The sequence below is a fragment of the Ipomoea nil genome, unplaced genomic scaffold, assembly GCF_001879475.1.
Source record: "Ipomoea nil cultivar Tokyo-kokei standard unplaced genomic scaffold, Asagao_1.1 scaffold1173, whole genome shotgun sequence".
Taxonomy (NCBI): domain Eukaryota; kingdom Viridiplantae; phylum Streptophyta; class Magnoliopsida; order Solanales; family Convolvulaceae; genus Ipomoea; species Ipomoea nil.
This window is the reverse complement of record NW_017617601.1, coordinates 3,444-20,554: the sequence shown is the minus strand read 5'-3', so window position 1 is coordinate 20,554 and position 17,111 is coordinate 3,444. Positions and strand designations below refer to the sequence as shown.

The 17,111-nt window shown below is 32.5% G+C and overlaps 1 protein-coding gene across 1 annotated transcript; it reads right to left on the bottom strand.

Moving 5' to 3' along the window:
• Window positions 1–10,036: 10,036 nt before the first annotated feature.
• On the bottom strand, window positions 10,037–12,685 carry LOC109183762 (putative late blight resistance protein homolog R1B-23). Its single transcript, XM_019333829.1, has one exon. It carries the CDS (start codon window positions 12,683–12,685, stop codon window positions 10,037–10,039), a length of 2,649 nt encoding a protein of 882 aa, XP_019189374.1.
• Window positions 12,686–17,111: the final 4,426 nt, after the last annotated feature.

Sequence of the window (17,111 nt, the reverse complement as noted above, 5' to 3'; positions counted from 1 at the left end):
TGCATGCCTAGCGGATGTGCATTGCAAGCTTGCCTAGCTGATGAGCATTGCAATTGAAATTATGGAGCCTTGAGGCTCCTTTAAAGGAACCTCAAGGCTTCATTCCTTACTTCTCCAACCGAGGTGGGATAAGTGGGAAAATAAATATAAATATAAATATGTGTTTGTATAACAATAATAATAATAATAATAATAATAATAATTATTATTATTATTATTGTTGTTGTTGTTGTTGTTGTTGTTGTTATTCTCTCTTTCAGAAACACATGCATATACATATAAATAAATAAATAAATAAATATATATATATATATATATATATATATATATATATATATATATATATATATATATATATATATATATATATATATATATAACATTCAGTATATCATAATCATATTCATTATTATTATTATTATTATTATTATTATTATTATTATTATTATTATTATTGTTATTATTATTTTATATAAGGGTATTTATGTCTTTAAAACCTATTCCATTTCTATTTGTTTAACCAACCAAACACTAGAATACAATTACTAAAGTCTACTCCTTCAGCCAACCAAACAACAGAATACAATTCCTATTCTATTCCTTATCTATTCCGTTCCCTGTGAAATAGCATTCCTATTCCCTCCAAATTCATTCCGTGAACCAAACGTGCTGTAAAAGTCTTAGGGTGTGTTTGGAAACCTGGAAAATGAGTTCTGGAAATCATTTTTCAAGTTTCCAGTGTTTGGATGTGCCTGGAAAATCAAGTCAACGAAAATTATTTTCCGTTGACTTTGGAAAATAGGCTTGTTTTGGAGGAAAATGACTTCCCCTTTTTTGGGGGGAAGTCATTTTCCAACTTTTACACCAACATCACACCACCACCAACATCATCAACACCATACCACCATCACCACCACTATTGCCGCCGCCACCACCACTATACCCCCGCCACCATCACACCACCACCACAACCACCACCAACACCGCAACCACTACCACCACCACCACCACCACCATACCACCGCCACCATCGCCGCCGCCACCACCACCACATACCACCGCCACCACACCACCACCACCTTCACACCACTACCACCATACCACCGCCGCCGCCATCACCACCATACCACCGCAACCACCGCCACCATACCACTGCAACCACCGTCGCCGTCACCACCACCACCACCACCATACGTCCATACCACTACAACCATATATTATTAGTTTTTTTTTTTTTTTTTTTTTTGAAAAACTTAGCTATTTTTTATTATATTTAAAATTAATATTATATTATTATATATTATTATACATGTTGTAATATTCTAAATAAAATAATTAAAATGTTTAATTATACAATTCTACTCATTTTCCAGAAAATGAACCAAACACAGAAAAACAATTTTCTATAATGCAACCAAACACTGGAAACGAAAATGTTTTTCGGAAAATGACTCATTTTCCAGAAAACGTTTTCCAGAAGTCATTTTCCTGCTTTCCAAACGGACCCTTAATAGAATACCACACGACTTTTAAAGACTTTAAAAATCTTGATTGAATACCACTTGACTTTTAAAGACTGTAAGTTTGAATTGAATACCCCCAAACTTTTAAAGTTCATAAAAGTTTTTAAAACTCTATGAAAGTCATGATTGGATACACCCTCTTTGGTTTTTTAAAGATATCTATCGGTACCATAATGGTTTGAGAGTCTTGATGATGCAGTATCAACTAATTCGAATTCGCAAACGATTATTGTTTCTAGCATTGATGAATCAAAACCTGTAGCACCTACCCTTCATTTGCCATCCAAAATTTGGGATTTGCAACATTTAAGGCATCTCGAACTTAGGGATATGTACACAGTAGATCCTCCAGACATGGTTAAAGAGAATTTGCAAACATTGGTTTGTGCGATGCCAATTCATTCGAGGAAAGAAGTGTATTATTCCTGGTTTCCAAGCATAAGAAAACTGAAAATTCTGTATAAAGATTGCACCAGTGGATGTTGTGGAAATCCCATCATCATTCTAGAGAATTTTGAGGATTTATTGTGGCTGGAGACTCTAACAGTAATGGTTCCAATTGGTAGTATAACCCTTTTAGAGCGGCTTGGGTTTCCACTAAATTTGGAGAAGTTGAGATTGAGTGGGACTAAATTTCCAGTGAAGGTTTTAAGGGTAATTGGGCAGTTACCGAAGCTTAAGGTGCTGAAACTAGAGAATGCTTTTTATGGCAGAGTGTGGAAAGTAGTTGGAGGATTCTGTTCATTAAAAGAGTTGCAGCTTGAAGCCAGAAGTCTTGAGCTATGGGTGGCAAATGCTAGTCATTTCCCAGTGCTGGAACATCTATTGTTAAAACGATGTTATTCTCTGAAAGAGATCCCCCTCGGACTTGCAGAAGGCTCCAGGTTTTTGTTGTCAACTAAGTTGGAGCAATGCCGTCCTTCTCTTATCACTTCTGCTAAGTGGATTCAAGAAGAGAGAATGCGCAATAAACTTCCGGTATTTGACATCGTTGTGGACTGAAGTTCTTTGAGTATGTTCTGTTTTCTTTAACTCTATTGTTTGCACAATCTGTTCAATATTTCTTTTTCTCACTTGGTTTTATTTTCTCCGATCCGTTTTGCATTATTGTTTCATTCATCCAATTGCTATGATTAATACATCCATTGTGAATTTTTCCTCATGTTGCAGATTGTTGAATTGAAGAAGCTTGTACATATGTTTTGTCAAATTTATTTTGTCTCTTGAAATTATTTTGAATACTTCACAAGATTTTACAGTGATTGTTAGGTATGCAATCTCTTGACATCCAAATTAAATGATTAATAACTTATCTGTATCTTTCTGCTTTAGTGTTCAACCACTTTTGTCATTTTCAGGTGGTTAATTGGCTCACACAACAAACAAGTGGGATCTTGCACAATTAATGAATTAAGCAATAGCCATTGTAATGACATTTGGCTTTCGCATAGACAATGGGTGTGTGTTGGTGGATATATATATAGGTGGCCTTGTAAAAGTTTTTTGGTGCTTCAGAGGGGCTCCAAACGCCGTCCCAAAGAGAATTGAGTTGGAGCAGTGTCCTTTGCCCAATACTTATACCATGGACCAGGGTTTACAGTGCACTGTGGACCCTAGTGCATGTATATGTCTTATGTTGTGAGTTTTTGTATTTTATATTATGAAATTATGTAATTATTATTAAAAAAAATCCAACGACCCATGTTTAATAGTAATTATACTAATATATGTAATTATTAGCTTAATTAACATAATAATTATTAGTCAATTATATTAATACTAGTTTTTTACGCGCATTGTGCGATTGGGATAATGCCCAATGTTTTTTTTTTTTAAATAAGTACTTTAAAGTATATTAAGGCAAGATTATATTGGAATTGTTCATGCATAGATAATTAATAGATGGTTGAATTTGCATATTTAAATAGGTAATTCTAAGTTTAATGCAAGATAATATAATCAAGATTGATTATAATTGTCAATAAAATAATTGTATAGGTATGGTTGAAATCAAATACGGGACATAAGGGAGAGCAAATAAAAATTAGGGCATAAAATATTAAATATATACTAATATTGAAGAGATATTGAAATATGGTTGAAATCGTTAATTATTATTATTATTATTATTATTATTATTATTATTATTATTATTATTATTATTATTATTATTATTATTATTATTATTATTATTATGTATACCCTTAGGTCATTTTACATGTTAATCTAAACAACTAATTTTTTCAAGTATTTTTTTACTAATCGTTGATATAATTCACTGATCAAATCCGCTAATATAATCCGCTAACGCTAACCGCTAACTGTTGATTGTCAAACAAGGACATTGCGAGTTAGTTCTCACTTTAATTTGTTGTGTGGTTTGAATACTCTCTTTGTGAACAAATCCCTCAAGTAGTTAATATGATTGACTTTATTAATTATATTTTTTAATTTTTTCATGGTATTAATAAAATACTTGGTAAATAAATATATAGCATTATTTTGTATTATAACTTTGATATTTTATTAAAAATAGTGCACAAAAAAAGATAATAGACAATGTAGTGAATATATCAATTGATGAATTTGAATGTAAAGAATTTTTTCATTGTAGATAAATAAAGACAATATAACTAATAAAATTATTTCTCTTAATTAATTTATTGATAATAAATATTTTTTTAATAAACACATTGTAGGGACAATGTAGCTAATATAATCAATTGATGAATTTGAATGCAAAGAATTTTTATATTGGAGAAAAATAAAGGCAATATAACTAAAGAAATTATTTCTCTTATTTAATTTTTTTATAATGAATAATTTTTTTTTTTTTTTGAATAAAGACATTGTAGACACATAATTCTAAATTAAAGAGATGCATATGTATTGTTTTTTGTTGTAGTTACTAAATTATTATTTCTACTATACTAATAAGAGCCCAAGAGAGTTAGGCCTATAATGGGTAGAAAAAATGACGGTCAAATTTTTTAATCAAATGGATGGCTCAGATTGATTAGATTTTAATTATTCCTTAAGATTTTCTAATTTATCCTTAATGAATATGATTATCCGTTAATTTCTAGTTCACCGTTAACTTACTCATTGATTTCAATATAAGAAAAGTCTTAGGTTCGAAACTCATCCCAATCAAAATTGGCATAATTATTACTCTAATTAAATTAACTAGTTTTTTTTACGCGCTTTGCGCGAATGGGATAATGCCCAATAATTATTTTTAAATAAGTATTTCAAAGTATATCAATGCAATATTATATAGGAGATGTTCATGCATAGGTAATTAAATCAATGTTGAATGTGTTTATTTAAATCAGTAATTTAAAATATATAAATGCAAAATAATATATGAGAGATTGATTATAAATGTCACTAAAATAAATGTTTACAACTTTGTAATAACGTTAGTCTAAATACTTAGTCTAAAAGCGATAGTCTAAATATATAAATACTACTTTTGGTTTAAATTTTTTAATTCTTCTTAATTCTCTTTTAGGTAGCATTGTCATTGTCTTCATCGTCAGTACATGTCCTCTTTTTTATTTTATTTTTTATTGGTAGTGTGTCATGTGCAGTTTGGTTACTGGTGGTACCGCATAGAGGGATATATCGTGCAATGAGATTATAGTGTAGGAAGCTTTAGATTTGCCTTGTTGTGTATATGACTGGGATACTATGAACTCTTTATCTTACAAGCACAAATTGATATTCGGTAGTGGTAGTTTTTCCTCTACATGTTTCATTTGTTGCAAGATGTGTATTGTAGGTTATCATATATATGAAAGTATTGAACAAAATATTAATATTTACTATATTTGTATAAAATATTTGGTAAATAAATATATATAACATATATTATCTTATAACTTTGATATTTAATTACAAGATAATGTAAAAAGAAGACAATGGACAATGTAGTGAATATAATAAATTAATAAATTTGTAGGTAACCAGTCTTTGAATTGTAGAAATTAAAATAAAGATAATATAACTAATGAAATTATATATCTTTTTAAATATTTTATAATGAATAATTTTTTTAAATAAAGACATTATAGACATCTAATTCTAAATTAATTAAATGCATATGTATTATTTTTTGTTGTACCTACTAATTTATTTAATTTAATAAGAGTAATAAAGTGGCGTACATACTTTTCATCAACAATAATGAAATCATTGATCTTTTTAATTTTCATTCGTTGTTCAGACAAATTGTTTTGAGAGTTTGTCAATGACAATTGCTACAATTATTGTCAATAGAGGATAATAATAAATAATTCAAAATATATGGTTACAGTAGATATTGTTATAATGATATGGTAAAAATTAAATTAAGTTACAAATTGTTTTAGAAGTTTTCATGCATTGATAATATTCTGAATTTCTGATATGTAAACTTGTTCAATTGAAGCCAGTGGGATGTCAACATTGTCAATTCTTCAGAAAATGGTCGTACCGTTTTAGAGTTCATGTGTAATTGTATTTATGATCAATAACTTTGTAGTTAGGTTGCGCATGTCTCACAATGATGTAAGAACAATTTTGTCCGATAAAAAATAATAGTATAATATTTGTAAAATAATGTATAATTGTACCATTATAAAAATATATACAAAAATACTAATATCATAATGACCTAAATCATTCCAATAATGCAAAAGTATAACTGAAATATCAAGTTTTGTTCTAAATAATCAAAAGAAGATTTAATTAAACAAAAAAAAAAAAAAAAAAAACTCAACCTAAATTTATTTTTTTTTAAAAAAATCAAATGATTTTTAAATTTCCTGATTTATAATCTTTGATGCTCAAATTTGAATGCTATGTATTTAGTCCGGCTAATTATTTGACCAAAGTTTATGTTAAATTTTATTATTTTATTATTATTATTATTATTATTATTATTATTTTATATATATATATATATATATATATATATATATATATATATATATATATATATATATATATATATATATATATATATATATATTTTGGTTCCTGTGAGAACAGGTCTTCCCGTGCGGTCAGTGCGGCATACACCATTAGGTATGCATAAATGCACCATACAGTGTTCGAGAATACACCAGAATGAAATGCCAAAAAAATGCACCACAAAAAAAAAAAAAAAATACACCACACATAATGGTGTATTTTCAAACACTGTGTGGTGCATTTATTTATACCTAATGGAGTATGCCGCACTGAACGCACGGGAAGACATGTTCTCACAGGAACCTGACCCTATATATATATATATATATATATATATATATATATATATATATATATATATATATATATATATATATATATATATATATATATATATATATATATATAATACATTTTAACATATTCGTAGTATATGTTTAACAATTATTCCAACTCTAATTGGGATGAGGTTAGAACCTAAGACCTTTTTATAGAAATTAATGAGTAAGTTAAGAATAATAAAAAGTTAACGGAATATTCCGTTACTAAAGTTTATACTAACGGAATTTAGGGTTATTTACAGAAAGAAAATAATATAATAGAGGGTAAATAAGGAAAATCATTAAAAAAATACTAAAATCAAAATAATATGAACTATTCATTTTAAGAAACAAAATTTATACCGACATTTTTTTGTTCCAGTTAAGGGCCTAACATTATTAACTCTTATTAGATTTGTAGAGAAATAATAATTTAGTAGCAACAACAAAAAATAATACATATGCATTTCTTTAATTTAGAATTATGTATCTACAATGTCTTTATTCAAAAAAAAATTATTCATTATTAATAAATTAAATAAGAGAAATAATTTCATTAGTTATATTATCTTTATTTTTCTCCAATATAAAAATTCTTTACATTCAAATTCATCAATTGATTATATTCGCTACATTGTCCCTACAATGTCTTTTTTTTAAAAAAAAATTATTCATTATCAATAAATTAATTAAGAGAAATAATGAGTTAGCATGTAAGTATGATGACGTGACATATGTAATGTCAGTGCCACATCAACTATTGTCCTTAATTGTTTCGCTTTTAAAAGTAAAGGGACTCATCAATTGAACAAAATTAAAGTAAAAGGACTAAATTGAACAAAACACTATAGTACAGGGACCTCATAGATACTTTGACCTGATTATATTCACTACATTGTCTATTATCTTTTTTGGTGCAGTATTTTTTTAAATTAAATATCAAAGTTATAATACAAAATAATGCTATATATATATATATATATATATATATATATATATATATATATATATATATACACCAAGTATTTTATTTATATCATGAAAAAATTAAACAAAATATCATTAATAAAGCCAATCATATTAACTACTTGAAGGATTTGTTGTCAAAGAGAGTATTCAAATCACACAATAATTTGAAGTGAGAACTATCTCGCAATGTCCTTATTTGACAACCAGTAGTTAGCGGATTTGACCAGCGAATTATATCAACGGTTGGTAAAAAGATATTTGAAAAAATTAGCTGTTTAGATTATAATCTTGCATTGATATACTTTAGAATACTTATATAAAAATAATCATTAGGCATTATCCATTCACACAATGCGCGTAAAAAACTAGTACCATTGATAAGATTCAATCCATAGACCTCATAATCCTAGAATATCAACCCAAGCTACCCCAAAATTAAAAAATCATTATACATAATAATATATTTCTATTAAAACAAATATATATATATATAGGTGGGCCAAACTTAGGACCGCCCCACCTAGGGCGACGGGCCAAGTGAAGGCAATTTATATCGTGCACTAGAGCGCGCATTGCATTGTGCGCCCTGATGCAAAACGACGTCGTTTTACATAACTGTATAAAAAATACACATAATTGTATAATCAAATACACATAATTGTATAAACAAACACACATAACTGTATAAAAAAATACACATAATTGTATAAACAAATACACATAATTTTATAAACAAATACACATAATCACATCAACTCCCTTCCGCGCATCCCAAAACGACGTCGCTTTGGGAGGCACAGGACGCATAGTGCTATGTGCGCCGTGGTGCACGGTATAACGATTGCCAAGTGAAGTGGTCCTCTAAAATCAAAACCCAAACTTGCCTATATTGGGGAAGGGTGGGGCGAGCCAGCAAATAAAGCCCGTGGGAGGGGTGGGGTGAGGCGGCAAATAAATTAAAGCCTGTTTTTTCAGCTCTTGTCCATAGCTTAAGGGATTAACAATGTTATGCCAGAACATTAATGTAGGCTGTCGAAACGAACCGATGGAGCGGGGCCTGCCATATGGCAGGAGTGAACTGAAAAGCCCTCCAAAATATGGGTCTAAGATAGGCCGCCTCGCGGGCCTTGGCGGGGGCCTAACAAATTTGAATATATATAAATTTAAATAAAAAGAGTTAATAACTATATACTAAAATAATTAATTTGGATAGTTTAAACATAAATTTCCATAGTTATTTCTTTGTTTTCTTGAGTAATATTGACTCTATTACAATATAGTATTTGTCGAATCTGTGACCTCCTATTTGAGAGAGCCATAGAGGTGCCATTTTGAAAACCAAACAACCAATATGCATTAATTAATAAATAAGTGTGAAATACAACTGGGTGGTGAAGAGTTCCAAGACCCAAGGACAAACGATGAACTAGTTGCCCGTGCCAGCTACTTGATTCGCTAACCTTTTGACATGGTGAACAAACATGTTCCCAATGTCCCTAGCAATCAAACAACATTACTTAATAATTAAATCTACATACGGAAGATCCAACAACAGCGAATTAAAATTGACACAAAAACTTAATCAATCAGACTACTCGACTATGAAATTGTTGTTCTCACGCCCTTTTAACCAAGTTAGTGCTTCCTTAACAGCTATTGCCTCAACGAGATAAGGATCTTGGAGACATCAACCTTCCGCTCCGGGCTGGGACGAACCTGCCACCATGATCACGAATTACCACCCCATATCCTGCGCCATCAACAAAAACCGCAGCATCCATATTAAATAAGATACAAATTAAATGAAAAACAAAACTCTTTTGGAAAAATGATTGAATTTTTAATTAGAAATTAAAATTATTGTTAAATTATACCATATTTATACAAACTACATGTATATATATATATTTTAAATACCATATCTATACAAACTACATGTATACACATATATGCATATATGTCTTTGTATTTTACGTAGTGATTGTAAAATTGACAACAGAAAAAAATATTAAGGATATACTTGGTAAGAAATTATTAGCATCTAACCTGGGCACATCATTATTTCTAATACAATATAATGACACTGGGCAGTAACGTATGCTGTGATTCATCATATGAGGGAATTCGCCCCATCACTGAAAAAAAACAATGCAAAATGGGGAACATATATGAAACCACATGAGAATTGAAGAACATATTTATTTTAAACAGATTGGCAAATAAAACAAACAATATAATAGAAGAGAAAAGAAACACATACCTAGCTAGCTAGCGAACATCATGAATCACGTCGTCGACAACAACAGTAAGTGGCGTATAGAAAGCATCAACTCGATTTAGGCGCGCTTTCCTGATATTGTACGCCTCCCAAGGGTCGTTTGACTTTTTCCGAAGCCACTTTCGCTCCTCCAGAATCTTCATGGCTACATCGACAACATAAGGGGAACACTGCTCCACCTTAATTGTCTTTAGAGTGTCAATATATCTAACTTCAAATAACATCTCTTCCAAACGATAACAACGTCTTAGGATTAGACAACTTAATTTTGGGAAATTGGTGCTCTTGACCACCCATTTCTGGAGATTTGTAGCCTCAATGAGCAACACTTCTAAGTTATAAAATTCTTCAAATGATCCCCACACTAGGTCAGAGAAGGCGTTTTCTAGTTTGAGCACCTTTAAAGCACTCAATACCCTTGGAAACTTCATTATCGGGAGATTAGTCCCGCTCAACCTCAACTTCTTCAGCCTTGTAGAAAACACTAGCTGCTCTAGATGGGTCATACTGTTTTCTGGGATTATAACGGTAAGTGTCTCGAGTTTCGACAAATACCTAATATAATCCAAATTGATGGTGGGGTTTCTGCAAGGTCCAGGGCTGCTACATGGCTCATCAAAGGCACCTTTATAGTAAACCTTGAGATATTCTAAGTTTGGGAACTTCTTATACACCTCTTCTGTGAAATGAGTTGGACTAACCCACGATAATGTTTGTAATTGCTCAATATTCCTGTTTGGAGGATCCACCTCATAGTAATTGCCAAGTTCAAGATGCCTTAAATGTGGTAACTCCCAAATTCTGAATGACAAATGGCCAGTTTTAAGTAGTTGTGGTTCACCACCACAAACAATAATTGTCTGCAAATTCTGATTGTTTGACACTACATCGTCTAAACCCTCAAACCACGGTGGTACAGATAGGTATCTCAGAAAAACTAAATCTCTTAAATGCAATGGCACTATTTCGAAGATTTGAAGTGCACTCAAATCTACAATTCTTAATAGCTTGAAAGATACCGACTTTACAAAATCTCCTTGAAAGAAGAAAAGAGAGCGAGGGTTATTTGTAGTAAAGAGCGCATAATAATCCAACCTATGCGAGTATAAACTTAACCAACGACATGAATTCACAAACATGTCTAATGGCAATCCTAAATCTTTTCGAGTATACGCCGCACATAGGAGACCCTCTTTTTTTGTTTCTCTCGTACAGAAGTCCCATAAGGAGCTATGTATCCAGCAAACATTAGTCATCTTATGTTCCCATTTGCTGATTGAGACCAGACCACTATGAACAAGACCATCTAAATAGCAGTAACCTTCCTCTTCTAAATCCTTGACCAATTGCCTCCCAAATCCCTTACACTCCATTTGCCTCACAAATCCCTCAGCAATCCATATCCTAATAAGCCTTTTCACATTGATTTTAAAGCCTTTTGGATAGACTGCAAAATTTAAAAAACAAACTTTCAAATGTTGGGGCAATTGATTGTAGGATAGAGTAAGCTTACTTAAGTGCTCGGCATCATTGTATAGAGGTCCCAATGTCTCGACTTCCTTTTCAATCTTCATCCATTCCTTTAAAATGTAATCACATTTAGAAAAACGCTCTGCAACCGCAACAATTGACCGTGGCAACCCTTCGCATTCCTTCACAACATGTTTGGCGATTTCTACAAATTTTGGTGCTCTTAGCTCTTTGGGAGAGAGTTTGTTGCAAAATAGATCCCAACTTCTGTTTGGATCCAATATGCACATTTTATGCACATTGCCAAATGTGGCAGCATCGCAACCAACAGCATTGAACTGAGTTGTCAGCAATATACGTATTTGGTATGAAGCATTAGGAAGACATGTTAGGATATCACCCAAAACTCGGGTGTTTGGTATATTATCCAAAACAAGAAAATACATATGCCTACCTCCCAAGTGCTTGTGTAATTTCTCTTTGATTAGTTGAGAAAGAGTGTTTCCCTTGTACTCTTGAGGCACAGTAACCCAAGCTCGAATGTAACCTTCTGCCATATCTGAGCCATAGACTCTTTTAGCCAAAGTAGTCTTGCCAATGCCTGGCAATCCTACAATTGAAACTATGTTTTTTGGTTCAAAGGTATAGAATAACATCTTTTTTACCGCATTGAAGGCATCTTCATTAAATTGATCCTCAAGATTTGGAGAGCATGGCAAGGATGGTCCATCCAACACAACATTCTCAGGTTTCAACCAATGAATGGATGGATGAGTTTCACTGGTCATGGCTGCTTCGGGTTCACTGCTTCTGCTGTTGTTAATAATCTTGGACAGCTCTTCTGCATCTTCTGCAGCTTTTCGCAAGCTTTGATGGAGTTCCCCACGAGCTTTGGCTTGACACTTTCCGTCTTGGGCTAGAAGAAAGCTTCTTAGTTGTATCTCAATGTCATCTTCAGCTTTGAGCGCAAAGTCTCTGATTTTGATTGCCAGATGACGGGCTGGAGCACCACCGTTGTTGTATTCCTTCTCCAGAAAGGCTTGCAAAGAAGAAAGCTTCTCAAACAGAGAATTCAATGGCTTTTCAGCATGAAGAGACACTCTGTGGTTTGGTTTTCGGAACTCAAGGTCGATTGTTGCCATTAGAGAAGCCAATGCAACACAAGCCATCTCTCTTTCTATGTTTTTCTCTCACACGTACTCTCTCTGACTGATATGTTTCTGAGTAATTGATGAGAATGTATATATGTTTGAAGGGCCATTAATATGGAGCTAGCTGGATTCTCATCGTGCATGTACATGCTTGAATTTTTACAATTTTTTTAATGCAATCATACAACTCAGCAAAACTGTTAAGCACATGAAAGTCCATACTGAATTAAAAGTCAACTTACTGCCCAAATTATTGAGTGAACAGGATTAGGAATGATATCTTTTTGCAAACACAATTTCATGTATGACCGTTTATAATATTAATGTAGACCTGTCAAAATAGGCTTAGCCCGCTACGCTAGCCCGTCCTGCCAAAAAGACGGGATGGCCATTGAATTTTATTGCCCCTTTTTTGGTGGGCTTTTTAGCCCGGCCGTCACTCGAAATGGCGGGCTTTGGAGGGCTGACGAGGCCCGAGAAATCCGCCTACTATGTATACATTATAAATATATAGGGAAAGATTCAGGTGCAAGTTAGACTTCCTGTGCGGTTGTGCGAAGGACGCACCTTAAACATTAAAATGGCGCACCATAAGTATACAAACCACGCACTTAAGCACACAAACAAAACATGTTAAGAACACAAATCATGCACTTCAAACACACAACAAAGAACCTTAAGGTTTTAAAATGGTTCACCAAGTTTCACACAACTTACGCACCTTAAGCATACAAATTACGCACCTTAAGGAAAACAACACACCTTAAGAAGAAAACTTACGCACCTTAAGTTTCAACAACTACCCACATTAAGCACAAAACTCGCGCACCTTAAGCACAAAACCCACGCACCTTAAGCACAAAACCCACGCACCTTAAGCACAAAACTCACGCACCTTAAGTTTCAACAACTACTCACATTAAGTACACAACCACGCACCTTAAGCACAAAACTCACGCACATAAAGCACAAAACCCACGCACCTTAAGCACAAAAACCACGCACCTTAAATTTGACATAGATGCAAAAATTACCAAATTGTCACCTCATTTTTTAAAAATTTTTTTGGTAATCTTGAACGTTGATTTAAGCAAAATCAATGGCTCTCCTCTCATCGCACGACTGCGCCTGGGCGCGACAACCGCACCTGAACCTATATATACATACATACATACATACATATATATATATATATACACACACACACACACACACACACACATATATATATATATATATTTATTTAATTATTTATTTATTTATTTATATTGAAAAATGTATTAGTAAGTAGTACATGTTTTCTCCACGTCTGAAGAAGTTGAGGTTGAGCTTGGTATGTGTATCATATCATCTTGTTTCTATTCTCTTCTATTATATTTGATGTGAGCCAAATTGTACATGTTTTTAGTGATAGTTTGATTATATTTGTTGGGTTTAAGTTCAAGAAAATGTCACAATAATTGCATATTTCCTTGTTTTCTAATTTTGATATTGTTTACACTGGTTTTGAATGTTTTATGGTGTTTATTAGTGTTTTTGGAACCATTGTAGGTCAAGTGCAAAAGCAAGGGAAATTTCAGACGAGTTTGGAGCCGAAATGGACCAGATGGTGCTGAAACGCAAGATTCGACGCGTCGAGCCAATGGCTCGACATGTCCAAATATTCCAGAAGCCAATCCGATCGGAGCTCAGCAAACTCGACGCATCGAGAAGTTCCAGTAGCGATTCGGGAGTCCAGCCAAATGCTCGATGCGTCGAGAAGTTGCAGTGCCGAGCTGTGAAATACGATGCCACAGACTCGACACGTCGAGCTACCAATCGACGCATCGAGTCTGATATTTGGCAGCTTCTAAATTTGGGCGGAAAGCTTCCTATTTTGCCCCGGTTTGGTTTTCGCTATAAAACCGCGCCTCGGTTCACCCCTAGAGAGAATTATTCAGACTTTTGGAGACAAGAAAGAGGAGAATTGAGATCTACAAGTTGTCTTTGGAAGCAAGAAGAAAGCTAGGGAGATTTGGGAAAATCACTTCGTTTATTCTGGTACTCTTTTAGATTATTTGTAAACTCTTTATTATAATTGCTATGTATAATTTAGCCATGCTTGGCTAAATTCCATTAGAGATTTTTGGGTAAAAAGTGTTTATGAACCTATGTGCATGTTTATCATATTCTTCAATATATTATTATTTGGGTTATAAGTTATGTTGCAATTGTGATTATATTGTTGTTGCTAGTAGCTCAAGGCCCGAATTACTTGTTTCATAGCTTTATTTATGTCATAACGGGAGTTAGGCATAATTGAGAGTACACACAATTACACTTAACTGTTGCACCTTTGGAGAGGGCATATATGTAGGGAGTTTGATTCATGATTATTGTACATCGGGAGATGGTAGTAGTTAGGAGTTTATTATGAATGCTTGTTCTTATATTGTTGGGTGTTTATATAACATGAGTGAATATTCACTAGGGTTAGAGATTACGGGAGTAAATCTATATCATCTTTGCATTCTCACACTTGTTTAAACCCCAGTTTTAATATTGTTCATAAGGTTGTCACTAGCTAGGTGATTAAATACTTGAATTCCAAGAATCTCATTCTCTCTCTATTGTTTTCACAAACCTGCTACTTTTTTTTAATTATTTTAATCAACCATCCATGATAATCATTAGGATTAGCTTCACAAGAATAGATTAGTAGCTAGTGCTTGATACGCCCCACTTCCCTGTGGATCGATAACTCGTTACTCCGAGTAATTATTTGTTTGAGCATTATACTGCAATCAATATTATTTTTGTTTTATTTGCCAAATCTATTTAAAATATCTTCTTCTCATATGGTTTCATGATAACTGCAGACACATGAGACCATGATAACTGCAAACACATGAGATGTTGGTTAATATGTTATGTGTCTGCCGTTGACATATTTTATACATGCAGTTAATATTTCACTACACCAAATAAGGCATTTAGCGACTGTTTTTTTTTTTTTTTTTTTTTTTTAACGTTTAGCGGCGGTTACAAACCGCAACTATTGTGTTTAGCGGCAGTTATTCAACCGTGTCTAAATAGTGTGTTGCGAAGTATTTAGCGATGGTTTTCTACAATCGCGGGAATTAATGAAAAACTTATTTCGCAGTGGTTTTGAATGCATTTAGCCGCGGTTACATAACCAGTGTTACAATGAGGTACTTTTCTTTTGCTTTTAGCGGCGATTTTGAAACCACCGCTAAAATGAGGTAATTTTCTTTTTCTTTTAGCGGCAGTTACAAAACTGCCACTAAAATGAGGTACTTTTCTTTTGCTTTTGGAGGCGGTTTTGTAACCGCCGCTAAATAAATCTATTTATTTTTTCTTTAAATTTTAGTGGCAGCCATTAAGTGTCGCTAAATGTTTTTCTTTATTTATTTTTAAAAATTTTAGTGGCGGTTATTAAGTGGTGCTAAATAATTTTTTGTTTTCATAATTAAGTGTCGCTAAATGTTTTATAATTACATTATTATATTTTTATAATTATTATTTAAATCTTTATATTGCAATCATAAATAAACTCTATGTACACATTAATTGGAACAAAATTCAATTGTAACTTATATTTGTCAAATAATTGTAACAAAAAACAAAGAATCTTTATATACTAGAAGCTAATAGTTCTGAGAAAAAAGAGCAACAACATTAAATTGTTTCAGGATCCATTGATTCATCTGCAACAATGAGAGAGAGGTTTCTAAGAAGATAGTACAAGAATACTTATTAATCCATTGACATTCAAAAGGAAACCAAAAGGCCAAATTTCATAAGAAGATGATCAACATTGTCTAAATCCACATCAAGTTAAAGTGGCCTTCGGAAAGTCCCAGTCTCCCTTTGTTCATTCCATCTTTCAACCTGAAAGGAACCCAATTGGACGTAAGATTAAAATATAGTGTATGCACAAGTAGGAATAATACAGAATATATAAAAGAAAATACTCATGGAACACATAACATGAACGACAACACAACTAGTAAAACAAACCTAGGTGGTTATAATTGGTTTGGCAGTCTAGCAAGTTCATAGAGCTAACAGGAGCTGAGGCATTTTAAGTAAAAGAAGGAAAAGAGAGAGCCAAAAAAAGAAATAGAGTCACAAAGATTAAATCTACTTTTTCTTCATTTGGACATGAGACAACTTTCATTATGCCAATACAAAATTTGGTGCATCTCCATACAAAATTTTAGTATACTCAGTTTAGACACACCATTAGAAATCCAGCTACCAATTAAATAAATCATGAAACTACTTACAGTTGCCTCTAATAAAAAATATTATAGTAATCTGATTGCATATCATGTAGAAGGTTATCCATTAACATGATGACTAGAGGATGAATTTTGCTTTCCAGTGTGAAAGATTGGTGCTTGCTTCCTTCATCGGGTACCTACATTACAAATCAACCAAT

Bases quoted from the DNA above. Each gene is read 5' to 3' on its own strand.
- LOC109183762 (XM_019333829.1), bottom strand. From the start codon at position 12,685: ATGGCTTGTGTTGCATTGGCTTCTCTAATGGCAACAATCGACCTTGAG.